Source organism: Megascapheus bottae, chromosome 14 (genome assembly GCF_031878675.1).
Source record: "Megascapheus bottae isolate mThoBot1 chromosome 14, mThoBot2.hap1, whole genome shotgun sequence".
NCBI lineage: Eukaryota > Metazoa > Chordata > Mammalia > Rodentia > Geomyidae > Megascapheus > Megascapheus bottae.
Genome location: NC_143522.1, coordinates 51,144,181 through 51,172,116, shown reverse-complemented (window position 1 = coordinate 51,172,116; position 27,936 = coordinate 51,144,181). Strand labels below are relative to the sequence as shown.

Genomic DNA, 27,936 nt, shown 5'->3' with positions numbered 1-27,936 from the left:
CTCTCTGTCTGTCTCTCCATCTGTCTATCTCTGTGTCTCTGTCCCTAACTTTGTCTCTCTGTCTCTGTCTCTCTCCATCTCTGTCTCTGTCTTTGTCTGTGTGTCTCTTTCTGTCTGTCTCTCTGCTACCTCTCTCTGTATCTCTGTTTCTGTATCTCTCTGTCTGTCTCTTGGGCTGTATCTCTGTCTCCCTTTCTCTGTCTGTCTCTGTCTCTCTGTCTCACTATCTCTGACTCTCTGTCTCTGACTGCCTCTGACGCTCTGTCTCAGTCACTTTGTCTCTCTGTCCCTCTGTCCCCCTGTCCCCCTGTCCCCCTGTCCCTCTGTCTGTCTGTCTCTGTGTCTCTGTCTCTCTGTCCCTCTGACCTTCTTTCCTTCTATCCCTCTGACCCTCTCTCCCTCTGTCTCTCTGCCTTTATATCTCTCTCCCTGTCTCTCTGTGTCCCTATCTTCTTGTCTCCATATCTCCTGGTCTCCCTGTCTCCCTGTCTCTCTGTCTTTCTGTTTCGGTCTCTCTGTCTCTGTCTCTGTCACTCTCTCTGTCTCTCTCTCTGTGTGTATCTGTCTCCCTGTCTCCGTCTGTCTGTCAATCTGTTCCTGTCTCTCTATCTGTCAGTCTCTTTTCTCTGTTTCTCTTCTCTGTCTGTCTCCATCTGTCTCTGTCTGTCTGTCTGTCTCTGTGTCTGTCTTTGTTTATTTGTCTTTCTCTGCCTCTGTGTCTTTCTCTGTGTCTGTGTCTTTCTCTGTCTTTCTGTTTGTCTGTCTTTGTCTCTCTGAATCTCTGTCTCTGTCTCTAAGTCTGTTTCTATCTCTGTCTCTGTCTCTGTCTCTGCCTTTCTGTCTCTATCAGTCTCTGACTGTCTGTCTCTCTGTCTGTCTCTCTGTCGGTTTTTCAGCCTGCCCCTGTTTCTCTCTGTGTCTCTGTCTCCCTGTCACTGTTTCCCTGTCTCTGTCCCTCAGTCTCTATATCTGTCTCTGTCTCTGTCTTTCTCTTTGTCCCTGTCTGTTTCTGTCTGTCTCTCTGTCTCTGTCTCTCTGTCACTCTGTCTCTGTTTATTTCTGTCTATCTCTCAGACTGCCTCTGTTTCTTGGTCTGTCTGTCACTCTGTCTCACAGTCTGTCTCTCTGTCTTTAACTGTCTGTCTATCTCTCTGAATCTCTGTCACTCTGTCTTTCTGTCTCTGTCTAAGTCTCTCTGTCTATGTCTGTCTGTCTCTGTCTCTCTGAATTGCTGTCTGTCAGACTCTGTTTCTGTCTCTGTCTCTCTGTATGTCACTCTTTCTCTTTCTCTGTCTCTGTCTCTCAATCTTTCTGCTTTTCTCTGTCTTTGTTTTTCTCTGTCTGTCTCTCTCCCTCTGTATCTCTATATCTCTGTATCTCTGTCACTGTCTCTGTCACTCTGTCACTGTCTGCCTCTCTGCCTCTCTTTCTCTGTCTGCCAATCTGTCTCTGTCTATCTCGCTGTCTGTATCTCTGTCTACCATGGTCTGTCTGTCTGTCTGTCTGTCTGTCCCTCTGACCTTCTGTCCCTCTGTCCCTCTCTCCGTCTCTCTACCTCTGTATCTGTCTCCCTATCTCCTTGTCTACCTGTCTGTCTCCCGGTCTCTCTGTCTCACTGTCTCTCTCTGTCTCTGTCTGTCTCTCTGTTTCTGCCTCTTTATCCCTGTCACTCTCTCTGTCTCTCTCTGTGTGTATCTATCTGTCTCCCTGTCTCCATCTGTCTGTCAGTCTGTCTGTCTCCTTGTCTGTCTCTCTGTCACTTTCTCTGTCTCAATGTCTCTGTCTCACTATCCCTGTGTCTGTCAGTCTGTCTCTGTCTCTCTCTCTCTGTCTCTCTGTCTGGCTATCTCTCGATCTGTCTCTCAGACTGTCTGTTTCTCTGTCTGTCTCTCTGGCTATCTGTCTCTCTGTCTGTCTCTGTCTTTCTGAATCTCTGTCTGTCTCTCTGAACCTCTATCTCTCTGTTTGTCTCTCTGAACCTCTGTGTCTCTGTCTCTGTTTGTCTGTCACTCTGTCTGTCTCACTGTCTCTCTGTCTTTAACTGTCTGTTTGTCTCTTTGTCCGTCTCTGTCTGTCTGTCTGTCTCTGTCTTTTTGTCTCTCTGTCTCTCTGAATCTCCATCTCTTTTCTGTCTTTCTGTCTCGGTCTCTCTGTCCATGTCTCTCTGTCTATGTCTCTCTGTCTGTCGGCTTGTGTCTGTCTGTCTCTGTCCGTCTGTCTACCACTTTTTCTATTTCTCTCTTTCTCTGTCTGTCTTTCAATCTGTCTCTGTCTCTCTGTTCCTGTCTCTCTGTCTCTTTGTCTCTGTCTGTTTCTGTCTCTATCTCTGTCTCTGTCTTTCTCTGTCTCACTGTCTCTGCCTCACTGTATCTCTCTTTCCCCTCTCTGTCTCTGTCAGTCCCTGTCTGATTGTCTCTGTGTCTATCTGTCTTTATCTGTCTTTTGCTCTCTGTGTCTATCTTTCTCTCTGTGTCTGTCTTTCTCTCTTTGTGTCTTTCTCTCTCTCTGTCTCTATCTGGTTCTCTGTCTCTCCTCTGTCTCTCCCTGTCTCTGTCTCTCTGTCTCTGTTTCTCTCTGTCCTCTCTGTGTTTCTCAGTCTCTTTGTTTCTTTGTCTCTGTCTGTTCTCTGTCTCTGTCTGTCTTTCTGTCTCTGTCTTTCTGTGTGGCTCTGTATCACTTTCTCTGTCCCTCTGTCCCTCTGTGTCTCTATCCCTCTGTCACTCTGTCCCTCTGTCCCTCTGTCTCCAGGTCTCCCTGTCTCCCTGTTTCTCTGTCCCTCTGTCACCCTGTCTGTCTCTATGTCTCTGTCTGTCTCTCTGTCTGTGTCTCTGTTTCTGTCTCTTTGAATCTGTATCTGTCTCTCTGTTTCTGTCTCTGTTCCGTATTTCTGTCTCTGTCTCTGTCTGTCTCAATGTCTCTGTCTGTCTCTGAATCTGTTTCTCTCTATCTCTTTCTGTCTGTCTCTATCTCTCTGTCTGTCTCTCTGTCTCTCTCTCTCTGTTTGTGTCTCTGTCCGCCTGTCTCTCTGTGTCAAACAATCTGTGTCACTTTCTCTGTGTCACTGTTTCTGTCTCTGTCTCTCTGTTTCTGTCTCTCTGCTTCTCTGCCTCTCTGCCTCTGTCTGTCTCTGTCTCTGTCTCACTGTCTATCTTTCTCTGTCTCTCTGTCTCTGTCTATTTGTCAATCTGTTCCGTCTGTCTCTGTGTCTCTGTGTCTCTGTCTCTGTATTTCTGTCTCTGTCTCTCTGTCAATGAGTCTGTCTGTCTCTCTGTCTGGCTGACTCTGTCTGTCTCTCAGACTGCCTCTATTTCTCTGTCAGTCTTTGTCATGCTGTCTGTCTCTCTGTCTCTCTGAATCTCTGTCTGTCTCTCCATCTTTGTCTATTTCTGTATCTCTGAATCTCTGTCTCTCTATCTCTGACTTTATCTGTCTCTGTCTCTCTCTCTGTCTCTGCCTGTCTGTCAATCAGTCTCTTTCTGTCTGTCTCTCTGTCTGTCTCTCAGACTGCCTCTGTTTCTGTCTGTCACTCTGTCTGTCTCACTGTCTCTCTGTCTATCTTTAACTGTCTGTCTCTGTCTACCTTTCTGTCTCTGTCTCTCTGTCTAGGTCTCTCTGTCTATCTCTCTGAATTGCTGCCTATCTCTCTGTCTGTCGGCCTGTGTCTCTGTCTCTTTCTCTGTCTCTCTGTATGTCACTTTCTCTCTTTCTCTGTCTCTCTCTCTTGCAGTCTCTGTCTCTGTCTTTCTGTCTCTCTGTTCCTGTCTCTTTGTCTTTGTCTCTCTCCATGTGTTTCTGTCTCTCTATATCTCTGCCTTTGTCTTACTCTCTCTGCATCACTGTCTCTGTCTCAGTTTGTATCTTTCTGTCCCCTCTGTCTCTACCTCTCTGTCTTTCTCTTTGCCTCCATCAGTATCTGTCTGTCTTTGACTGCCTCTCTCCCTCAGTCTCAGTCTATCTCTGCCAGTCTGTCTCTTTCTATCTCTCTGTCTCTCTGTTTCTATCTGTCTCTGTCTCTGTCTCTCTGTCCCTCTGACCTTCTGTCCCTCTGTCCCTCTCTCCCTCTGTCTGCCTTTGTATCTGTCTCCCTATCTGTCTCCCTATCTTCTTGTCTCTCTGTCTCACTGTCTCTGTCTCTCTGTCTCTCTGTATATCTATCTCTGCCTCACTGTCTCCATCTGTCAATCTGTTTCTATCTCTCTGTCTCCGTCTCTTTGTCTGTCTGTCTCTTGTTTGTGTCTCTTTGCTATTTGTCTTTCTCTGCCTCTGTGTCTGTCTTTCTCTGCCTCTGTGTCTGTTTTTCTCTGTGTATGTCTGTCACTCTGTCTCTCTCTCTGTTTGCCTCTCTGTCTGTTGGTCTCTCTGTCTGTCTCTCTCTGTCAGTCTATGAGTTTTCTCAATGTTGCTGTCTCTCTTTCTGCCTCTCTGTCTCTCAGTCTGTCTCACTCTATCTGTCTCCCTGTCTCTCTTGTCTCTGTCTCTATCTCTTTCTGTCTCTCACTCTTTCTCTGACTCTGTCTGTCAATATGTCTCTGTTTATCTCTCTCTGTCTGTCTCTACCTCTCTGTCTCTGTCTCTGTCTTTCTCAATGTCTCTGAGTGTTTTAGTCTAGCTGTCTGATTGTCCCTGTCTGTGTCTGTGTTTCTGTGTCTCTGTCTCTGTCTGTCTGTCTCTGTGTCTCTGTCTGCCTCTCTGTCTCTCTCTGTGTGTCTCTGTCTGTTTCTGTCTCTGTTTTTGTCTGTCTCTCTGTGTCTCTGTATGTCTCTCTGTCTGAATGTCTGTCTGTCTCTCTGAATCTCTGTCTCTGAATATCTCTCTGTCTCTGTCTCTGTTTCCCTATCTCTGTCCCTCAATCTCTGTCTCTCTGTCTCTGTCTCTCCAAATCTCTGTCTTTGTTTTTTTCTGTCTGTCTCTCTGTCTCTCTCTGTCTCTCTGTCTGTCTCTCTCGGTCTCTCTGTCTCTCTGGATCTCTGTGTCTCTGGATCTCTGTCTCTCTGAATCTCCATCTCTCTGGGTCTCTGTCTCTCTGAATCACTGTCTCTCTGTCTGTATCTGTCTCTCGGAATCTCTGTCTCTCTCTTTGTCTCTGTCTTTGTGTCTCTGTCTCTGACTCTCAGTCTATCTTTCTCTGTCTCTCTCTATCTCTGTCTCTCTCTCTCAGTCTGTCTCTCTGCCTCTCAGACTGCCTCTGTTTCTCTGTCTGTCTGTCTTTCTGTCTGTCTCTCTGTCTGTCTGTCTATCTCTGTCTCTCTGATTTGGTGCCTGTCTCTCTGTCGGCCTTATCTCTGTCTCTGTCTCTTTCTTTCTGTATGTCACTCTTTCTTTCTTTGTCTGTCTCTCTGTCTCTGTCTCTCTCGCAGTCTCTGTCTCTGTCTCTCGTCTCTGTCTTTCAATCTGGCTCTGTCTGTCTCTCTGTCTCTGTCTCTGTCTCTATATCTCTGTCTGTCTTACTCTCTCTGTATCACTGTTTGTATCTCTCTGTCCCCTCTCCATCTAGTCTCTGTCTCTCTGTCTCTTTCTGCCTCTCTCCTCCAGTCTCAGTCTCTCTCTGTCTGCTAGGCAAGGAATGTCAAGGCAGGGCAGGGCAAGGCAAGGCAGGGCAGAGCACTCCCTAGCAGCAAGGCAAGGCAAGACAAGGCAAGCTGCCCCCTTGGGGCAAGACAATGTGAGGCAAGGTGCCCCCTAGTGGCAAGGCAAGGCAGGGCAAGGCAAGGCACCCCCTATCAGAAAGGCAAGGCAAGTCAAGGCATGGTGCCCCCTACCTGCAATTCAAAGCAAGGCAAGGAAAGGCAAGGCAAGGCAAGGCAAGATGCCCCCAAGTGGCAACGCAAGGCAAGGTAAGGCATGGCGCCCACTAGCAGCAAGGTTAGGCATCCCCTAGAGGCAAGGCAAGGCAAGGCAAAGCAAGGCAACTCAAGGTAAGGACGGCCCCCTAAAGCAAGGCAGGGCAAGGCAAGGCAATGCACACCCTAGTGGTAAGGCAAGTAAAAGCAAGGCAAGGCGCCATCTAGCAGCAAGGTTAGGCAAGTCAAGGCAAGGTAAGCGCCCCCCCCCCCCCCAGTATCAAGGGGAGGCAAGGCAAGGCAAGGAGCCCCTTAGCGACAAGGCAAGGCAACTCAAGGTAAGGAAGGCCCCTTAAAGCAAGGCAAGGCAAGACAACGCGTCCCCTAGCAGAAAGGCAAGACAAGGCAAGGAAAAGCACCCTTCTCAGCAAGGCATGGCAAGGCAAGGCAAGGAACGCATCCTTTTAAAGGAAAGGAAAGGCAAGGAAAGGCGCCCCTTCGCGGCAAGGAAGCAAGGCAAAGCGGTCCCTAGTGGCAAGGCAAGGCAATGCGCCCCCTTAGCAGCAAGGGAAGGCAAGACAGGTAAAGCGCCCCCTAGTGGCAAGGCAAGGCAAGGCAAGTCACACCCTAGAGGCAAGGCAAGGGAAGGCGCCCTCTAGTGGCAAGGCAACGCAATGCAATGCCAGGCGCCCCCTAGCTTCAAGGCAAGAAAAGGGAATGCAAGGCAAGGTAATACAAGGCAAGGCAAAGCGCCCACTAGCGGCAACGCAAGTAAGAGAAGGCAAGGCAAGGGAAGTCACACCGCCCCCTAGCGGCTAGGCAAGGCAAGCCAGCCAAATCAAGGCAATGCAAAGCAAGGCAAGTCAAGGTGCCCCCCTAGCAGCAAAGCAAGGCAAGTAAAGGCAAAGCACACCCTAGCGGCAAGGCAAGGCAAGACAAGGGTAGGCAAGGTACCTCCTAGCAGAAAAGCAAGACCAGGTAAGGCAAGGTGCCCTCTAGCGTCAAGGGAAGGTAAGGCACGCAAGGCAAGGCGCCCCCTAGCGTCAAGGCAATGCAAGGCAAGGTAATGCAAGGGAAGTCTAGGCACCCCCTAGTGGGAAGGCAAGGCAAGGCATAGCAAGGCACCCCTGAGCGGCAAGGCAAGGCAAGATAAAGCAAGGTGCCTTCTACATACAATGCAAGGCAAGGCAAGACGCACCCTAGCGGCAAGGCAAAGCAAGGCTCCCCCTAAGCGGCAAGGCAAGGCAAAGCAAGGCTGGTCAAGGTGCCCTCTAGTGGCAAGGCAATGCAAGGCGTCCCCTAGTGGCAAGGCAAGGCAATACAAGGCGCCCCCTAGTGGCAAGGCAAGGCTAGCAGCCCACTAAGGGCAAGGCAAGGCAAGGTGCCCCCTAGTGGCAAGGCAATGCAAGGCGTCCCCTAGTGGCAAGGCAAGGCAATACAAGGCGCCCCCTAGTGGCAAGGCAAGGCTAGCCGCCCACTAAGGGCAAGGCTGGTCAAGGTGCCCTCTAGTGGCAAGGCAATGCAAGGCGTCCCCTAGTGGCAAGGCAAGGCAATACAAGGCGCCCCCTAGTGGCAAGGCAAGGCTAGCCGCCCACTAAGGGCAAGGCTGGTCAAGGTGCCCTCTAGTGGCAAGGCAATGCAAGGCGTCCCCTAGTGGCAAGGCAAGGCAATACAAGGCGCCCCCTAGTGGCAAGGCAAGGCTAGCCGCCCACTAAGGGCAAGGCAAGGCAAGGTGCCCCCTAGTGGCAAGGCAAGGCGTCCCCTAGTGGCAAGGCAAGGCAATACAAGGCGCCCCCTAGTGGCAAGGCAAGGCTAGCCGCCCACTAAGGGCAAGGCAAGGCAAGGTGCCCCCTAGTGGCAAGGCAAGGCGTCCCCTAGTGGCAAGGCAAGGCAATACAAGGCGCCCCCTAGTGGCAAGGCTAGCCGCCCACTAGGGGCAAGGCAAGGTGCCCCCTAGTGGCAAGGGAAGGCAATTCAAGGCAAGGCACCCCCTATCGAAAATGCAAGGGAAGGCACGGCAAGGCTAGGTGCCCCTGTCTGCAATTCAAGGCAAGGCAAGGATAGGCACCCCCTAGCAGAAAGGCAAGGGATGCCAAGGCAAGGTGCCCCCTAGCGGCAAGGGAAGTCAAGGCAAGGCACCTCAAGGTAAGGAAGGCCTTCTAAAGAATTCTACCACTTGAACCATGCTTCTACTTCCAGCTTTTTGCTGGTTCAATAGAGATAAGAATCTCTTGATTTGTCTTCCCAGGCTACTGTCAAACCTCAATCTTCAGAATCAGTTTTCTGAGCCACTACTACTTACTTAGCAAACAAAATTTTTTAAATCTTATTTAATTCTCAAGATGTCTGTCTCAATAATGTTAGCGAGACCTTCTAATTGTCATTCCCAATGGATTTTTTTTTTTACGGCACTGAACATGGAACCTAGGGCCTTCAATATGTTAGACAGGTATTCTACTAGTGAGCTAGGTCCCCAAACAGGCCTTTCAGCAGTTCTTTCTAATTTGACTTCTCTAGTGGAATGGATAATGTTACCACAGCCCAACTGAATACAATTTCTCCCTTCTCTTAGATTCTATCACATCATTCTCTGCTCATTTTCTTCCTTTCTTCCTATCCCTTGCCATCTGCTTTTCATTTTCTATATTTGTTTTCTTAAATACTCACCCAACCTACTTTTCTCCATGAATATTCTGTACACATATTTCTTGGGTAATGTCATCCACTTTAATGACACATCAGGTCAGATCAGATGTCATAGTTCATATCTGTAACCCCAGCACTCAGGCAGGTCTTTAAGTTTGAAAAAAAAAGCCTGGACTACACAGCAAGAACTTGTCTTGCTGTACAGTCCATAGTGGTAAGTATATTCACATTGTTGTGAAATAGATCTTCAGGACTTTTTTTATCTTGCCAAACTGAAACTCTATTACCCTTTTGAAAATAACAAGTACTTATTTTCTTACCCCCTCAGCTCCACATTCTATTTTCTTTTATTTTCTGTTAATTTGACTATTCATATACCTCATATGTATGGAATCATACATATTCATCTTTTTATAATTGGATTAAAGTTCATCCATGTTGTAGCATATAGTGGTATTTTCTTTCTTTTTTCTTATCACTTGTGGGGCTTGAACTCAAGGCCTGGACGCTGTCCTTTAGCTCTTTTTTCAAGGGTAGCACTCTACCATTTTGAGTGACAGCTATACTTCTAGGTTTTTTGCTGATTAACTGGGGATAAGAGTCTCAAAGACATTCTTGCCTGGGCTGGCTTTGAACTGTGATCCTCAGATCTCAGCCTCCTGAGTAGCATGAATAGCATGAGTGACCAGTGCCTGATGCCAGGCACTGGGCTGAAACTCAGGGCCTCACACTTGCTAGACAAGCACTCTACCACATCAGCCATTCCTCTAGCCTTTTCATCATCATTGTTATTTTTTGGCTAGTCTTGGGCTTGAATGCTGTCCCTAAACTCCTTTTGTTCACTCTACCATTTGACCTACAGCACCACTTTTGGCATATTCTGTGATTAATTGGAGATAAAAGTCTCATGGACTTTCCTACCTGGACTGACTTCAAACTGCAATCCTCAGATCTCAGCCTCCTGAGTAGCTAGGATGACAGGTGTGAGCCCCCAGCCTCCAGCAAACCCGTTATTTCTTCGATGGACACTTGGGATGTTCCTACCTGTTGGTTATCGTGAATAGTGCAATTATCAACAGGGCAAGTATCACCTTTAGATTCGGCTTTCAGTTGTCTTGTATGTATGCCTGAAAGTGAAGTTTCTGGATCATTTGTTTGTTCTGTTATTGGTTTTCTGATGAACTGCCATACAGTTGAGTGACTTTTCCACGTATTTGCAACAAAAATTTATATTTTGTATCTCAATCTGTCTTCTGGAAAACACAGAGATGTATCTCTTCATAGATCCTGTCGTCTACTGTGCTTTCCAGTACATGTATATAGATTATATATAAGTTCTTTTTAAAAGACAGCCTTTTTTTGGGGGTCCTGGGACTTGAACTCAGACTGGGTCCTGAAATTTTGTGCTCAAGTCTAGTGCAATACTACTTAGGCCATTGCTCCATTTCTAGCCTTTTAATGCTTACTTGGAGATAAGAATTTCACCATGGACTTTCCTGCTTCACCTGGCTTTGAACTGCATAATTCATCTTCCTTATATTAAATAGGGTGGAAATAGGAAGAAAACATGAGAATCAATATTGTATAGACTGTGTCTATGCTTCCCCTAATTAGTCCTTGATTTCCCCTGATGGTTTCCCTGGATGGTTTCCTTTTCTATTAGGTTAAATTGCACACATCTTTTGTGGTTTGGGCCTATGTAAGCTTTGTGCTAGTTGCATTTGGGGATGCTGATCTTTGAGACAGGAGGCTACCAGCAGTCCTCTAGCTCTCCAATAAGGATTCACAATTTAGCCCCTTAAGTGGTGGCGTTTTCTGTTTCTTGTGACTGAATTTCCTTATAACAATATGACCATAATTCTACCTATGTTTTAGGAGAAACACAGATAGATGGATCATATACAGGATAAACTTTAATCTGATCATAACACAATGAGCTAAAAATGCCAATAAAAATTTTAGAAAAGTTTGGAAAATAACTTTATAATACTACTGATGACAAATAATGTTGAAAGATATGGACATTCAGTATTATTTATGAGATGATAAAGACACTAATATTCTCAACAATATTTTTAAGTAGTTTTGAGCTTTAACTTAGGATCCTGATTTATAATGGAAATAAAAAGCTATCATCAAGGTAATACAGGGCAAAGAATCATTACGTAAAGACTCCCAGACACTTCCCCCCCCCCTCTCCCACTCTCCTCCCCTCCGCTCTCTCTCTCTCTGTCTCTCTCTCTGTCTCTCTCTCTCTATCTCTCTCTGTCTCTCTGTCTCTCTCTGTCTCTCTCTGTCTCTCTCTCTCTGTGTCTCTCTCTCTCTCTCTCTCTCTCTCTCTCTCTCTCTCTCTCTCTCTCTCCCTCTCTCTCTCTCTCTCTCTCTCTCTCTCTCGGGTCATGGGGCTTGGGCTTGAACTCAGCCTGGGCACTGGCCCTGAGCTCTTCCGCTCAAGGATAGTACCCTACCCTTGAGCCAAGCCCCACTTCCCCATTTCCCATTTTTCTAGAGGTTAATTGGAGATAAGTGTCTCAGGTCCTTTTGTGCCCAGGCTGGCTTTGAATCTTGATCCTCAGATCTCATCCTCCTGAGTAGCTAGGAATACAGGTGTGAGCCATTGCCCCCAGCTCTTTCACATATATACAGAACTTCAAAACTCAGTTTTAAAGAAAACTAGCCAGTGTTTTATAGATAGAAGAGGAAAGGGTATTTATTAGTAATAGTGGAAAAGGAATGCAGAGTGACAATGCTTAAAGTAGGCTTGGCAGAGCATGAACACTGAATCACCAAGGAAAAATGGAGCTATGACATGGAAAAGGGCTATGTGAAATGGCTGGAATGAATTCTATGGTTCAGCTTTTAAAAACCAAAAGAAAACTCACGAGTTATAAAGAATACATCACTTTTTTTGTTGTTGTTGGTCATGGGGCTTAAGTCTAGGCCTGGGTGCTGTCCCTGAGCTCTTCAGCTCAAGGCTGCCACCCAACCTCTGGAGCCACAGCCCCTCTTCTTGTTTTGTAGTGATTAATTGGAAATAAGAGTCTGATGTTCTTTAGTGCTTTAGTCCCCAGGTTGGCTTTGAACCTTGACCCTCGGATCTCGGCCTCTTGAGTAGCTAGGATTACAGGGGTGAGCTAATGTGCCCGGCTTACATTGCTATTTTGATAAATAACTCATACACTAGTTAGACTAAGAGAAATAACAGTAGCACAAATGAGCACATACCTGGAGGCTTATTTTTAGTTCATTTAAGTTCAACTAACTCCTTCTAATATAAAAAAAATTCAGTTTTCATTATAACACAAAATGGCAGAGCTGATGGGAATCTTAGGATTTATCAAGTACAATTCTGTTTCTCATGATTTCTAGAGGATTAAGTAACATTATTTATAGTAAAGCTGAAACTCTGAACACAGAGGTTTCTTGACTTTTCATATATATCACTCCTGACTCATCTGTTTTTACATGTTAGTTTGTGCAAGTCATTTGGAGTACCAGTTTAAATGTAGACTTCGTAGCTGGATGCTGGTGGCTCATGCCTGTAATCCTAGCTACTTAGGAGGCTGAGATATGAGGAAATAGGAAAGTCCATAAAATCCTGACCTCCAATTAACCACCCAAAAGCCAGAAGTGGAGCTGTGGCTCAAGTGGTAGAGAATTAACAAAGAACAAAAAAACTACAAGAAGAAAAAAAATTACAAGAGACAACAGCCAGGACCAGGACACTCACACCCACCCACCTCCTCCTCCTCCTCTCTCCCTCTCTCACCCTCTCTCTCCCTCTCTCCCTCCCTCCGTCCCTCCCTCCGTGTCTCTCTCTCTCCCTCTCCCCCCCCCCCCTCTCTCTCTCTCTCTCTCTCTCTCTCTCTCTCTCTCTCTCTCTCTCTCTCTCTCTCTCTCTCTCTCTCTCTCTCGGCTGGAGGTATACCTTACCATTAATACACCCTAATACCTAGAGAGTAATTGTTTTGTGAGTTAGGATAAGACCCTGAGTTCAATCCTCCGCAATGAGACAAAACAAACAAACAAAAATAAACCAGAGCTGGTGGCTTGAAAACCACAAGTAGTGTTGTGGTGCAGGTGGGTGGTAGAGCTCTAGCCTTAAACTGAAGAGCTCAGGGACAGTGAGCAGGCCCCATGCATGGCTGACAAAAACAAAACAAAACAAAAAACCCAAACTACAGTATGATTACAAGATCTCTTTAGTGATAAATCTTTCAGATTCTTTTAGTAGTAGATCTGGGGTGAGATGTAGGAATTTGCATTTTTAGTTTGTTTTTCAGATACTTCTGACAAGGTGGTCTTCTGATCATACTTCAAATACTGGAAAGCTGGGCAATTGATGGAGTCAATTAGAAACATGCCCTTCTCTGTTGTCAAGGGTATACTTCCAGGGAAAGTTTACTGACCGTGCTGAAAAGGTGGAGGAATCATATTTCTCTTGGGCTGACATAAGATGTTTGTTTGTTTGTTTGTTTGTTTTTTAAAAGACGGAAAGACACACTAAGTATATAATCTTTCCTATTAAGAACTGAAGTGCTTTTGTGAATTGTGGCAGGCTCACAAAGAACCTGGGCTTCAGAGAAGAAAATTTAATCTACAGGGGCAAAAAGAGGATAATTTAAAACACTGACAAGCCAGATAACCTTATTTCTGGAATAAGAGACGGGTATATAGGTAATAAAACAAACAAAGTAAGATGGTTGTAGGATCTAGGTGATAGGTATATGGGTGTTGACTATACTATAAACTTTCAGCATTTTTGTAGGCTTCAACTCATTTTTCCAATTGTTAAACTCCAGGACACTGGTGTTTCCATTCACTTCTATTTTGAATCAGCTGGATTTACCAAGTTAATTCTTTTTTTCTTTTGTCTAACTCTTCTCCTCCTATGTTGCTCTCTATAGTCTGTGTCTCACAGATCTTAATTTTCACAACTGTGCTGAGTGTTCCTCCAATCAGGTATTTCGACATTTGTGTGTGTGTGTGTGTGTGTGTGTGTGTGTGTGTGTGTGTGTGTATTGATCCTTCTTTTAGAAACAACTAAACTGTGTTACTAGTTAACGTAAAAAAAAAAAATCCTAGGGCCAAGTGGTAGATTGCTTGCCTAGCATGCATGAAAACCTGCGTTTGATTCCTCAGTACTACAGACATAGAAAAGCCAAAAGTGGTGCTGTAGCTACAGTGGTGTAGTGCTAGCCTTGAGGAAAGCCCAAGGACAATGCTCAGGCCCTGAGTTCAAGCCCCGGGCCCCCCCCCCCAAAAAAAATTCTGGGGTTATTATCTCCACAAAGATAGAGGTTGTGCCTAAGAGTGAAGATGGAATATTTTTTCTTCATTTTATCTGAAAGTTTTGTAATTATGACTTAAACCTGCCTTATATTTTATTGAGTTTTCAGATTCCAGAGCTTGAACAATCAGTTAGCTGGTGCTGTTACCATTTAAGTCATGTCTTCAGCTCAGTTTTTCTCTTTTCTTTCTTTCCTTCCTTTTTTCTTTTTCTACCTCCCTTACTCCCTTTCTCCCTTCCTTCCTTTTTTGTGACAGTCCTGGGGTTGGAACTTAAACTCAGGGCCCCTCAGCTTGCACTGGAGCCACAGTGTCACTTCCGCTTTTTGGTGGTTAACTGTAAATAAGAATCCCACAGTCCTAACTGCTCAAATTGTGATCCTCAAAGTTCAGCCTCCAAGTAGTTAGAATTACCGTCACTTGTGTTCTGGTGTTTTGATTTCCCATGAGAAAAGAAAGCAGGATACAAAGAAGTACGTTTATTTCAAGGCCCATGACAAAAAAAATAGAGGGAGGTAGTTTTTTATTTTGGGTTTATTTGTTTGTTTGCCTGTACTGAGGTGTAAACTCAAGATCTGAACACTGTCCCTGAGTTTTTTCATTCAAGGCTGGCACTCTGTCACTTAAGCCACAGTTTTGTTCACAGCTTTTTTTGGTGGTTAATTGGGGATCAGAGTCTCCTGAACTTTCCTAATCATGATGGCATCAAACAGTGGTTCGTAGATCTCAGCCTTCTGAGTTTGCTGGGTTTGTAAGTGTGAGCCACCCAGGTCTAGCTTAAATTTTTTTTTTTCAGTACTGAGGCTTGAATTGTCCTTAGACAGTACCCAGGCCCTTAATGGCAAAAAAAAAAAAAAGGTAGAAATGATTCTTTGGGTGAATTATTTAAGCACTGTCTGGCTTTTTATAATGAAATACCTTAAAAACTGTATTGAAGTTTTGAGCACCTTAGGCCAGAATAGCTACCTAGGGTGAAGATATTTTCATATGCACTATTTCTTACCCTCTTCTTGTTGTAGCCTCCCTGGAAAGGAAGCAAAGTTCTCCAAAATCTTTTGCTTAATAACTTCAGGCACTGAAAATTGTTATTCTCCTTAAATATCTCATGGAATTTTTTAAAGAACTGCTTGAACTATAAAATAACAATCAAGGACTGTGAGTAAGCATAATACGTAAACATAAAGTCAAAATATTAATACACACAATATAATCTTTCTGAAAGGCATATATACCTCCTTGGAGATGCTTGGAGAAATTGAAATTTGCAAATTTATGAACAGTTCATTACATTTCAATACATACATTGTGAATCAATAAAACAGAAGTGAAGGATAACAAGCTCATTATCAAGGCAGTTATTGATTCTCAAGTACTAAAATAGAATAGCACTGGAAAAGATAGAGAAAATAAGATTTTGTGTGTGGGGTAATAAAAATAAAAATAAAAAGCATGTTAGGAACAAAGGACTAAAGAAACTATCAGCAGCTATTTAAGGTATTTATTTAATTTCTTCATCTTTTTGGTAACTGAAAATCCTGTTTACTCTTCACTTTATTTTAAACATGTTTCAAAATTAGTTCAGAGGAGTATTTCTGTTTTTTTTGTTTTGGTCTGAGAAAGGAACTCCAAGGTGGTAGGTGATGCTTATGCTCCACCAACTGAGCCATGCCTCCAATCCCTCCATGCTTTTTAAAATCGACACCTCTAATGCTTTCAATTTCTTATAAACATTCCTTCTTACTTTTGTGAAATTTATCTTGATAGCTGTCTTACATTCTTACTTTAGTCAGCTCTGGCTACCCTAACAAAATATCAAAGATTGCTGGTTTAAACCACAAATTTATATTCTTACAACTCCAGAGGCTAAAAGTTCAAACTACCAAGGTTTCAGTAAGGTCAGTTTCTAGTGAGAACTCTCTTTCTAGATTGTAGATGGCCACCTCAGTCTGTGAAATGAGACAGCTAGCTAGTTATTGTTATTTCCTCTTTAAAATGATTAACCCACCAGGACTTCATCTTTAACTGTAGTCAACTCCCCCCAAGGCCTTACCTTTAAATACCAGGACTCTGGAATTAAGGTTTCAACATATGAATGAGGGAGGGGACACAAATACACATACACACACACACACACACACACACACACACACACACACACAGCGCCTAACATTTACTAACTGAAAAACTTACAAATCATCAAGCCATACAAGTCTGATTAGAAACATGTGATACAAACTAGTTAGAAACAAATTATTCCCGTAAAAAATTTTCCTTTTTTCTTCCTTTTATAGCAGTCTTAATTCAACAGGAAAGGAACTGAATGTTAAGGGAATATAGTGTTGTAAATGAACAAAAAATTCATGTAGACAAAAAAACTGAAATATACATGGTTTTGGCAAAAACAGAAATAGTATTAATGTACTTTGGGGGGTATGTTTAATAAAAACAACTTTGAACTTGGATTCTTTGTTTTTTTTACTTAGAAATTTCTAATTGACATAATTATACATATTTACAAGATACAAAAGATTGTGGAGTAATCTAAAGCATTTGGATGTCATTGGAAAGAAATGTAACACACAGTAACATTGATAGATTACATTTTCATAGATATTATTAAAACAATAGTAAAACACCTGCTTCTATTCAAATTACAGAAAACTGGGCTGGGAATATAGCACAGTGATACAGTGCTTGTCTAGCATGAAAAAGGATCTGGGTTTGATCCCTAGCACCATCAAAAAATAAAAATAAAAAGTATAAAATTAAAATCAGAATATTAAAGCAAACAGATGAAGTTATAGTTGGTTTGTACTAGGTCTTAACCTAAATTTAACACAATTAATTACTTTTATTACTATATAAACTTGGTGGCACAACATGTGTTTTTATTGATTGTACAAATTTATTCATAACAGATATGTTGAATACATGTAATCTTTAAAACATGGTCAAAAAGATTGCCATAATGACTATGAGGTAAATAGAAGACATTTTTCAAATTTTTCAGTGGAAGAGTGAAGGAATGTTGAACAAAAAGTGACAGATTCAGAGTTATGTGACCAAGCAAGGTCACTGATTATCACATTACAGTTATTTACAGGATCCAGGATTTTCATGCCTATGAGTGCTGCAGATAAGTGCATATAAGAGGAAGAAGTAGAAACTCTAACTATACTTCAGGACTCTTAATACAAAGAACAGCTGTGGAAATGGATCTTTAAATTTTCAAAACTCAACCAGATGTGTATATGGTCCGTTGGTATCAAGCTTTAGTACTTGCCTGTTCCCGTAAGTGCCGTGTTTCACCACAACCCCAGCTTCAGCACACTTGCTGTTGGCAGCTAATTCTTTTTCACATAGAGTCACAAATTGCAAATAAAGTTCTAACCCTTCTTCTTTCCCACAGTTAGAGTGATACTGCATGTTTCTTCCTTTTACTCTGCCTCCAAGGGTGGCTTGAGGAATGATAAGAACATCACCGGGCAGATCCAATATAGAGACATGCTTGCCATTTTCGGTCTCACTTAATTTCACATTTAACAGTGTATTAACTGTTAGAGGATAAAAGGTAAAATGTTTTGAAATAAAAACAAATTTGAAGAAAACCACCCTTCTTTTAAATTAGTTGGCAAAAACCCAGTTTGTTAGCTCTTGCTCCTAACTTCATCACGATTTGAAATTTTGCTTCACTGAACAGCTGAAGCATGAAGAACAAAACTTTATAAAGAAAAGATCATGACCTTTTTGTGTGAGTCATGGAACTTGAACTGGGCCTGGGCGCTACCCATGGGCCTGGGAGCTGACCCTGAGCTCTTCAGCTCAAGGCTACCCTTGAGGCAAGCCCCACTTCCCATTTTCTAGAGGTTAATTGGAGATAAGAGTCTCAGGTCCTTTTGTGCCAGGGCTGACTTTGAACCTTGATCCTCAGATCTCAGCCTCCTCAGTAGCTAGAATTACAGGTGTGAGCCACCGTGCCTGGCTAAAATCATGACATTTTTAATCTACAGAATTAACTGTACTGTGGAACCTCAAATAAGTTTGCCTCAGGAGAATACATGAGAAGATTTTTCCTTCCCAGCTTCCTATATTTTATGTCAATCCCATTAGAAAAACACCATGATAAATCCTTCTCAAACTAAACTCTCCTCTGTAACAAAGATTATCAGAAGAGCATTTATTTTAAAATTAGTTACCTACAGTTTTGACCTGTGACAAAGCTTTCATGTTTAATCTTATTACATGCCAGCTCTTTTTTCCTGTTTCATAACTTAAAGGTATAGTTGAAATGGACTAATCATTTTACAGATACATTCTATGGCAGAAGTACAAAGATAAAATACGCTGTTACATATGAAAAAGTAAAGATACCAAACTATTGATACAAGGAAATGGTGATATTTTCATAGCATTTATGAGACTATAACTAACAAGTGCCAAAACCACAATAAATATCCAGTGTCACTAAAAAACTACATAATTTAGAAAACATTTATACCTCAACATTAACCATTTTCAAAATAATAACAAAAGAAGTGTCCACTAAAACAGATATACAATCTACGGAGATAGTAATAATGATATAAATGAATTCTGCTTACAGAGAACAGTACTGAGAAAATGGTAAAATGGCTTTTTCTTTTTTCTTTTTGCAAGTCCTAGGTCTTGAACTCAGGGCCTGGGCACTGTCCCTGAGCTTCTTCTATTCAAGGCTAGCACTCTACCTCTTGAGCCACAGCACTGCTTCCAGCTTTTTCTACTAATGTGGTACTGAGTAATCAAACCCAGCCCTTCCTGCATGCCAGGCAAGCACTCTACCACCAAGCCACATTCCCAGCCCCTTTCAAATGGTAAACCTCTCACTTCTACTGTCAAATTAGACAAAAGCATACTTTTTCTTAACAGGTAGCTAATGGTTTTAGTTATTACAGAATATATAGTAAGGATTTACTATATCTTTATAGTAAGGATATCCTTACATAGTAAAGATTTGGTTTGGCTATCCCAGACTCTATAAATCACATAACTAACCAGTTAAAAACCTCCCAAAGTAAACACTTAATTTAATTCTCAAGCTATGCTTTACTCACCATCACTTTTCATTTAACACATATTTAAATACCTCTACAATTTCTAAATTACAACTAGGGCTTTGGTGTATAGCCAATTGTTCTTAGCGGTTGCTTCTATGGAAAACTCACTCTCCAGAGGGTTTCATTCCAAGCCTCAGGTTACTAAGAGATTAAGATGGCAATTTTGCTTTAACACTGGAGAAGTAGTACAAACTATTACACTTCTACACAATTCCCTCTACTGGCTACATCTGGGAACTCAATACTGATATAAATATCAGTAGGCAGAAACAGATCAAAACAAATATAAGTAGAATTAAAATGACACAATGATCAATGGCATGTTGAAACCCAGAGATCCTAACATAGATTATCAACCAAATAAATCCAAAGATATTGAGTAGAAATTAAGCTTTCACAGATCTATGGACCATGGCCAATGATACTGAAGATGAATTGAGAAAGGCTTTCTAATTGCTGCATTAGCTATGTATTTCAGAATTATTTTCCCAAGGGTTATAAAATTTGACTGGAAAGATGAGAATCTTTGTAATGAGTATAAGGTGGAGGTCTAAGAGTAACCCATCTCATTGGCTTACTTTTCCTCTTGGAGGAAATTTATAGATAATAGATGTGTTTATTTATTTAGGCTTGAACTCAGGGCCTGGGAACAGACCATGAGCTTTTGAGCTTAAGGTCAATGCTCTACCACTTGAGTCACAGCTCCATGACTGCCCATCCCCCTGCCCCTCCCCCCTCCACTGTTAATTGGAGATAACAGTCTCATGAACTTTTCCTGCTTATGCTGGCTTGAACCATGATCCTCAGATCTCAGCCTCTTAAGTAGTCAGGATTACAGGCATGAGTCACTGCACCCCAGCTAGTTATGTTTATTTTGCTTGTAACTCAAACCAGCAGTCTGATTCTTCAGATGCATATGGTCCTTTACTGAGAATTATATGAAGTTTTGTTAGATTCTGCACTTGAAGATATAAGGTAGCCCTCTCTTCAGTTGAAGTGAACTCACAAAGACATACATGGAAGTACTGAGCATTTCACCTGTGTAAAAATAAAATTCAGCTTGAATTTGTTGGGCTTATTATTATTTTTTTGTGGTGGGTCATGGGGCTTGAACTCTGGGCCTAGGTGCTGTCCCTGAGCTCTTCAGCTCAAGACTACTGCCCTATCCCTGGGCCTAGGAGTTGTCCCTAAGCTCTTCAGCTCAAGGCTACCATTCTACTCCTTGAGCCACAGCCTCACTTCCCCTTGTCTAGTGATTAATTTGGAGATAAGAGTCTCACAGACTTTAGGACTTTGGTGCCAGGCTGGCTTTGAACCAAGATCCTCAGATCTCAGCCTTCTGATTAGCTAGGCTGGCTTGTTGGGCTTATTTTAAGGTTAAGGTTCATTTAAGATTCTATGATTCAACCTTAGGAAGTCAATTTTACATAAGAATGAGAAGAATTTTCCCCATTTTTGAAGAATCTTACTATATTTTTATGACCAATGAAGATTTAATTCAGGGCAAAATATTAACTTAGCAAAATAGGTCTACAATACCACAACATCAGGACCTTACAAATTATCCTCTACAATAGAAGTCCTCATTTCATTTTCTTAACTTCTCAAACATTCCTTATTATGTTCTAGCTCAAATTTCAAACTATTGTATATACTGCCTTGCTAATCTTCTATCATAATCTCTTGAATGTAATTATCATAGGTTTCAAATGTGTTTGTAATAGTAGTATAAAAAAGCCATAGCTTTCTGTTCCAAGGTGTTCAGTAAATTATTTGCTCCTGAGTTTCTTTGATCTCTTCTAAGTTAATGTCTATGATCTTCAACTACCTAATATTTATATTTATATATACCTATAATTTACATTTTTATAATTTCGAGACAGAGTCTTACTATGTTGACTATATTGGCTTTGAACTCTGAATAAGGGAATACTCCTCTTTTAGCCTCCAGAGTAATTGGCTCTATATGCATGTACTGCTGTGTCTAATTCGTATCTTTTTTTTTTTTCTGGTCCTTCCTAGGATTTGAACTCAGGAAACTAGACATTGTGCCTGAGCTCCTTTTGTTCAAGGTTAGCACTCTACTACTTGAGCCACAATGCCACTTGCAGCTTTTTTATTTTGTAATTTATTGGAGATAAGAGTCTTATGGTGCTTTGAACTATAATCCTCAGATCTCAGCCTTCTGAATAGTTAGGATTACAGGCATGAGCCATCGGTGTCTGGCTCAGTTTTTCCTTCCTTCCTTCCTTCCCTTCTCTCTCATTGTCTCCTCTCTCTTCCTTTCTTTTCTTTTACTTTCTTTCTCCCTCTCCTCCTTCCCCCTCCCTCTCTTCCCCGCTCTTTTTTCTTTTGCTGGTCCTAGGGTTTGAACTCAGAGCCTGGGTGCTGTTCCTGAGCTTCTTTTGCTTACGGCCAATGTTCTACTACTGGAGCCGTATACAGCATTACTTCTGGCTTTTTCTGAGTAGTTTTTTGGAGATGAGTCTTACAGTCTTTCCTGACAAGTCTGGCTTTAAACTGTGATCCTCAGCCTCCAGAGTAGTTAGGATTATAAGTTCGAGCCACCAGTTCCTAGTTGTAGTTTGTATTTCTTATTGATTCAACTAATAGGTGCAGTACTTCATTACTAAGGATAATATAAAATGTCTCCAAGGGCTGGGAGTCTGGCCTAGTGGTAGAGTGCTTTCTTAGCATGCACTGAAGACCTGGATTTGATTCCTTGGTACAACATACATAGAAAAGGCCAGAAGTGGTGCTGTGGCTCAAGTGGTAGAGTGTTAGCCTTGAGAAAGCCTAAGGACAGTGCTCAGACCCTGAGTTCAAGCCCCAGGACTGGCAAAAAAAAAAAAGTCTCCAAGATTAGAGATAGCTATATTACTTCAAGATTTTTTTTTCTTTTCTTTTTTGGACATTAGACTCAAATACTGACTTAGTGACTTCAGACAGCATATGATTGATTTGATATATGTGAATCTATATGATTATCATAGAGAATATGCAATGCAGTGTTATGGATATTTCAGTATACAAACTCTAGCCAAATAAATTATATTCCAGATATCCTTTAACACTTACTTTTGCTTTTGATGCAACCAGAGGAAGTATGGTTGTTTGGTTTAAAAACTAGAATTGTAGCCGGGAGTTTGATCTAGTGGTAGAGTGCTTGCACAGCATGCACGAAGACCCAGGTTCAATTCCTAGGTAACACAGATACATAGAAAAATCTAGAAATGGTGCTGTTGCTCAAGTGGTAGAGCTCTAGCCTTGAGAAAGCCCAAGGACTGTGCTCAGGCCCTGAGTTCAAGGCCTAGAACTGGCAAAAACAAACAAACAAACAAACAAACCTAGAATTGTAGAATTTGCATGTATTTTTTGGTGGTGGGGGGGGGCTTGAACTCTGGGCCGGCACTGACCCTGAGCTCTTCAGCTTAAGTCTACCACTCTACCCCTTGAGCCACTGTGCCATTTCCAATTTTCTAATGGTTAACTGAAGATAACAGTTTCACAGAACTTTTGTGCCCCATGCTGGCTTTGAACTCCAATCCTCATATCTCAGCGTCCTGAGTCGCTAGGGTTATAGGTGTGAGCCACCAGCACCCAGCTTATTTGCAGGTATTTCTTTTTTTTTTCTTTTTTTCTTTTTTTTAGTCATGGGCATTGTCCCTGAGCATTTCAGCTTAAGGCTACTGCTCTACCTCTTGAGCCACAGTGTCATTTCCGATTTTCTGGTGATTAACTGGAGAAAAGAATTTCACAGACTTTTTAGTGACTGGGCTGACATTGAATCTCGATCCTCAGATCTCAGCCTCCTGAGTAGCTAGAATTACAGGTATGAGCTACCACACCCAGCTTGCAGGTATTTCTTACAAAGACATGGTTAATATGGTTAATGCAAATATGTAAATATGGTAGATGGTTAATATAAATTCTTCCATAACAATGATATAATTTTCATTTGTATAAATTTGATAGGACTTACACCTTATGTAACCTCTGTTCTCTTATCTAGAGGGTAAGGAAAACATTAGGAAATGAACAATCTATTTCTTCTTATGTGGCCATCAGCTTTCTGCAACCTTGGCCTAAACTATCCTGTGTGTATTCTGTGTGCTTATAAATCAACCTATATGCTACTATGACAAGCTGTATATATTCAAAAAGAATTATACAAGATATGCATACTTTAATAGACAAATAGCTAAAACCAATAATACTAAACAGCTAGCTAGTGACCAACTTATAGATCAGGACAATTTATTACTATATTTCTATAGTTTAATGGTAGAGTACTTGTCAGCTATGCAATTAAATAAGTAAGAAAGATAGTGTTCCTTGTATATTGCTATTCTTATAGTCACTTATATATTGCTGTTCTTTCTTACTCATTAAAAGGAAAGAAAAAAATCAAACATTTACCCATTTTGGAAAGAAGCTCTTTTTCAGCTCCCTTAAAGAAGCACACGTAAATCACTAATCCTCTCTGAACCTACAAAAAAAATCACCACAGAAAACTCTGATTATGAAGAAGCCCATAGAGATTCAGAACTAAATGAGTAAAAATTCAATTAAATTTTACAAACATAGACATTAAAAGCAACAGGTGATTTCTAAATATAAAAAACAAAATCGGTTCACATTATAATCACCATTACTATTTAATTCAAAAATTAAGGTTTTTATTTATTTATTTTGTGCCAGTCCTAAGGTTTGAACTCAGTGCCTGGATACCGTTGCTGAGATTTCATTTGTTCAAGGCTAAAGTGCTCTACCATTTGAGCCATCACTCTACATCTGATTTAAAAACAAAAAATGAGATAAGAGTCTCAGAACTTTCCTGCCCTGGCTGGCTTCAAACCACTATCCTCAGACCTTAGCCTTCTGAGTGGCTAGGATTTACTAGTATGAGTCACTAGTCCCTGGCAGGTTTTTCTTTTTAAACAATGGCAATCACTATCATTTCATAAATTTACTTCTATTTCAATAGTAGTAGCATTTTCAAACAGATTCCCCTCATCCACCAAAAAGGCTGACATGCTTAGAAACACTTAATATTCAAGGCACATTCATTTAGTACTATATGCATTCACATTATACTAGACAGGAATGATGAATAAGCAGCAGCCTGACTGATATATTTTGATATCACCACTCTATTCCTCCTAGCTTATTTACTTACACATAATGAAATTGTCTGATTATTTGTTATTGTTATTAAATACCTTACATAAACATGATTGGGATTAGGAAATTATATTTATGATAATAAATTCTGCATGACAAGATTGGCTGCTACCAAGAATACAGTTATTTATTTTACACAGCGACTTGGATATTTTTATTAGCTCTTGTAAGACAGTCTATAGGAAAATAGGTATTTGATAAATGACTTTGGTTGACTGTTGGTTGAGTCATTAAATTCATGATTATATATGTACCTTGTTGACTGCAGCGGCTATCAAACACTAAATGAATTAATAAACATCGTGTTTAAAACAGTGCTGGGTTCACTGTTAGTCCTGTGATTATTAAATGAATATATAAAACAAATTTAAAGGCAGAAGTGCAATTTATCTCAAATATTAACTTCCATAGTACTTCATATGCTTTATGCATTACAGGGTCTCAATTTATATCTTAATTGCATTAATATTCAACTTTATCTTCTTGGCTCCATTATCTATATAGTGTTCTTGGTAAATATAGCTCTGTATTCACACTTTTTAATTGTAAGGTATAAAGGGGTTACAGTTATATTTGCCTGATAGTAGGTGCATTACTTCTCACACATTGATACCCCTTCTCATGTTTTTGTCCCCATTTCCCTCCCACACCCCCTCCCAATCATCTTGTTTTCCTCCCTTCCCTTTCCTATTTCAAATAAACAAATAAACGTATATACAATATACCAGGTAACAAAGTCAGATACAGTAACAATATAAGATTAACCAAAGGGCAACAAAAGGGAAGAGAAATAACATAGTACATTAAGAACAACAATCACACAAGATAAAGCTCTTGTTTCCATACCTAAAGGAGTCATTCTTAAAAAACACAATTGTGGTTTTGGCATATGCACACCCACAAGGGGTTACCAAATTGAATTAGACATCTGCACTACTACTATGGATAGAATCCATAGAATCCATAGAATCTCCAACATGGGACTAAATCTTCATTGTATGTCTTGTCAGAATTAAGTTCTTCATTACTCCCAGAAGTAGATTACACACTACATTACTTCCTGTCATTGTCCATTGGTTTATTCCAATAATATACCTTACATTGTGACTTACACATTCCTCTCTTTCTTTGTAGTTTTCTGTTTTTCATGGTGTTCCTGTGGTTTGAACTCAGGGCTTTAAGCTTGCTGGGCTGGAGCTCCACCAATGAACTATGACTTCATACCTGCTTTTTGCAAGTTATTTTGAAGATGGAGTTCACCTTTGCTACTTGGGTTGCTCACAAACCATGATTCTTCAGATCTTATAGCTAAAATTACAGGTGTGAGCCCCTAGCCCTTGTAACTTTGGAACCTTATAACTTTTGTGTGTTTATTATAAAACATTTCAAATAAATACAGTTAATTCTCAAAAATGCTCAGATTCCCAAGAAAGACAAACACAAAGTTCTTAATGAATAAAACTGAAATAAGCAAAGTAACTTTCAAACAATTCAAGTGGTGGTCCAAAAAAACCAACAAAGTTAATAGAACAGGGTAAATGGTATGTGAGAAAAGGGAATTTACACTTTCTCACCATCTAATTACTTGTCAGCTCTTTAATTCAGTCATGTGTGGGAGGGTAGAAAAAACCCTTAAACACTGTTTCCACAGCTTATAAGCAGAAAGTGATAGATTAGAAGGTTGCAATAAAACATTTGTGGCTATGCATAAGAGAACATGGCATGGGAAACAACCAAAAAAGAAATAAGGAAGACTTCTAAATGATTCCTAGTTTAAATTTGTAGTGCCAGGGAGCAACAATCAAATTAGTTTATTCTAAGTATTTAAATATGCAAAACATGAATGTAAAGGAACCAAGTTTCAAATATGGAAGAAAAATCAAAACCTCAATGAAAAATCAGAACAACAAAAAAAGAGTTTGAGAAAAGGAGAGAGGTAGAAACAGGATTGCTGTTCACCCCTCCCCATGGAAGAGTATGAAGGCAATCTTCCATTACTACAAATTATGCAGTCAGATCTCCCACATCTGGGGAAATTGCAGGGGTCAGAACATCTGGAGTGCAATGGATTAGCTTCCCCTTGGAAAAACCACCTTCATGATCAAGATATTTTCTCTGTCAGGTAAATACGAAATACAGGAATTTTTAGTGTTCATGAACGACTTCCCAGTTAGCACAAGTAAATAATAGATTCTGATTTGTATAATCAACCACATGTTCATGTTAGAAGGACTGTGTGTTATAGTAAAGCTAAATTCCAGACTTCATTAACAGGTGAGATTCTCCTACATTAAAGATTCTAAATATCTCCAAACGTTTTAATTATGAACTGACTTTTTTTTCCCCTTTATGTATCAACTTACTCCGAAAAATATATCAAGAGACTTTAAAGAACTTTGTATATTTGCCTACGTGGCCTACTGACTGGTTGTCTTCAAAAGATTAAGTATGAGAGTAGAAGTCATATGGAGATGTCTTAAATGTCTTTAGAGGAAATGTGTTCCGATAACAATGCAAAACGATTATAAAAAAAAGTTATAGTCTTGATTTCTTTGTACCATAAAAATAGGTCAAAATTTCTTTAGGAAGTTGCTTGGGCTGGTGATTAAAAGCTCAGCGATAAAAATAAATAAATAAATAAAATGCTTCCTTGCTTAGGCCTTGGGGTTTGATCATCGAGTGCGGAAAAGAAATAGTTTCCTGCAAAGAAATAGTTTCTTGAGAAATGGCCTTTCTGTGCTGAGTCCCAAGTGACAGTCCACACGAGCTGGGACACAAACCCCAGCGGACCCTGAACCCGTGCAGCCAATCTAGCCTACTAGACGGACCAGGGCAGCACCGGCCCGGGGCACCAAGGGGTCTGAGGCAAGTTAGGCCTTACAGACCGGCTTTTCCTCGGGGGGTCGGGGGCGGGGGGCAGGCCCGGAGAGACTGCGGGCCAGGAGCCGGCGGAGCCGCGCTGTCCACCGCACAAGCCAGGGCACCCAGGGGCCAGCGGGATTGGAGAGGGACGCGCGGGGAGAAAGAAATCACCCAGACAGTGCGGAGAAGGACAACATAATGAGAGCTGCCGGCCGCCGTTACCTCCACCCACTGGGCCGTGGCGTCCCCCTCAGCTGGGCAAACTTGCAGTCGGGCGTGCAGACACTGCTGCAGGAGCGCCCGGGCCAGAGGCGTCCGGCTGCCATCGGCCATAATCAGCACCTTCTCGGCCGCGGTCCTTCAGGTTCACGCGGAGCAGGCTCCGCCCCTCCAGGCTAAGGCCGGAAGGGCAGGGAGGGGAGGGGCGTGGCATAGCGGAAGGACCGCCCCTACCGCCGGTGGCTCCGCCCCAAGAGGGCGGATGTGCTGCTTGGCCCTCTGGAGTCCCGGATGTGCCTTTAAAGGCTGTGTATGAGGTGATTAAGCCAATGGGAAAGTCGGCCCGGCGCTGAAGAAGGCACTCTGAGGGCATTTGTGAACCAAGAGACTTTGGGAGGTCTTTCTTTTGTCTTTCCCCACCCCCTGAAGTTTCAGCAAGGACTTACTTTAATAAAATAGGATAAAATAGAGATATGGGGGGGCGGGAAGGAAACATTTCTTGCTTCCCATGCAAGAAATATCAGTAATAATAATAATAGTCCTTGTAATACGATCTTTTCTTCTTTTCTGGCATGAGGTTGTGAATTCAGGGACTCTGGTTCTGCCTCAGCTCAGTTTGGCATTTTACTGGTTAACTGGACATGGAATCTCGTGGACTTTTCTACTGATTCAGACTGTGAACCTAGGTCCTCCAGTGCCACAGGCACTTGAAAAAAAGATGTACATACTAATCAATTTCTTTATCACCTGGTTGACACTCTCAGGTCTCGTTTGTGTGTGTGTGTGTTTGCGAATACTGGGATTGAATTCTGGACCTAGGACTTTTTGCTCAAGGCAGGTTCTCTACCACTTGGGCCATAGCC

The 27,936-nt window shown here is 41.8% G+C and overlaps 1 protein-coding gene, 1 non-coding gene and 1 pseudogene across 2 annotated transcripts; 1 reads left to right on the top strand and 2 right to left on the bottom strand.

The window, feature by feature from the left end:
- The first annotated feature begins 2,409 nt into the window (after positions 1–2,409).
- On the top strand, positions 2,410–3,354 carry LOC150055246 (uncharacterized; annotated as a pseudogene).
- A 12,755-nt stretch (positions 3,355–16,109) lies between these two features.
- Positions 16,110–27,228, bottom strand: LOC150055244 (D-aminoacyl-tRNA deacylase 2-like). The gene is made up of 3 exons (XM_090345209.1): positions 27,077–27,228; positions 23,228–23,297; positions 16,110–17,269 (listed from the first exon to the last, which is right to left on the bottom strand). Exons 1-3 carry the CDS (start codon positions 27,185–27,187, stop codon positions 16,944–16,946), a joined length of 507 nt encoding a protein of 168 aa, XP_090201335.1. The 5' UTR covers positions 27,188–27,228; the 3' UTR covers positions 16,110–16,943.
- LOC150055245 (U1 spliceosomal RNA) lies at positions 25,961–26,122 on the bottom strand. Its single transcript, XR_016537718.1, has one exon. It is a non-coding gene; the product is annotated as a U1 spliceosomal RNA (small nuclear RNA).
- Positions 27,229–27,936: the final 708 nt, after the last annotated feature.

Coding starts and splice junctions, on each gene's coding strand:
- LOC150055244 (XM_090345209.1), bottom strand. CDS start 27,187: ATGGCCGATGGCAGCCGGACGCCTCTGGCCCGGGCGCTCCTGCAGCAG. Junction 23,298..27,076: donor CCACGGCCCAGTGGGTGGAG/GTAACGGCGGCC, acceptor TTTTTTTTGTAG/GTTCAGAGAGGATTAGTGAT. Junction 17,270..23,227: donor AGAGCTTCTTTCCAAAATGG/GTAAATGTTTGA, acceptor ATCCTCTAACAG/TTAATACACTGTTAAATGTG.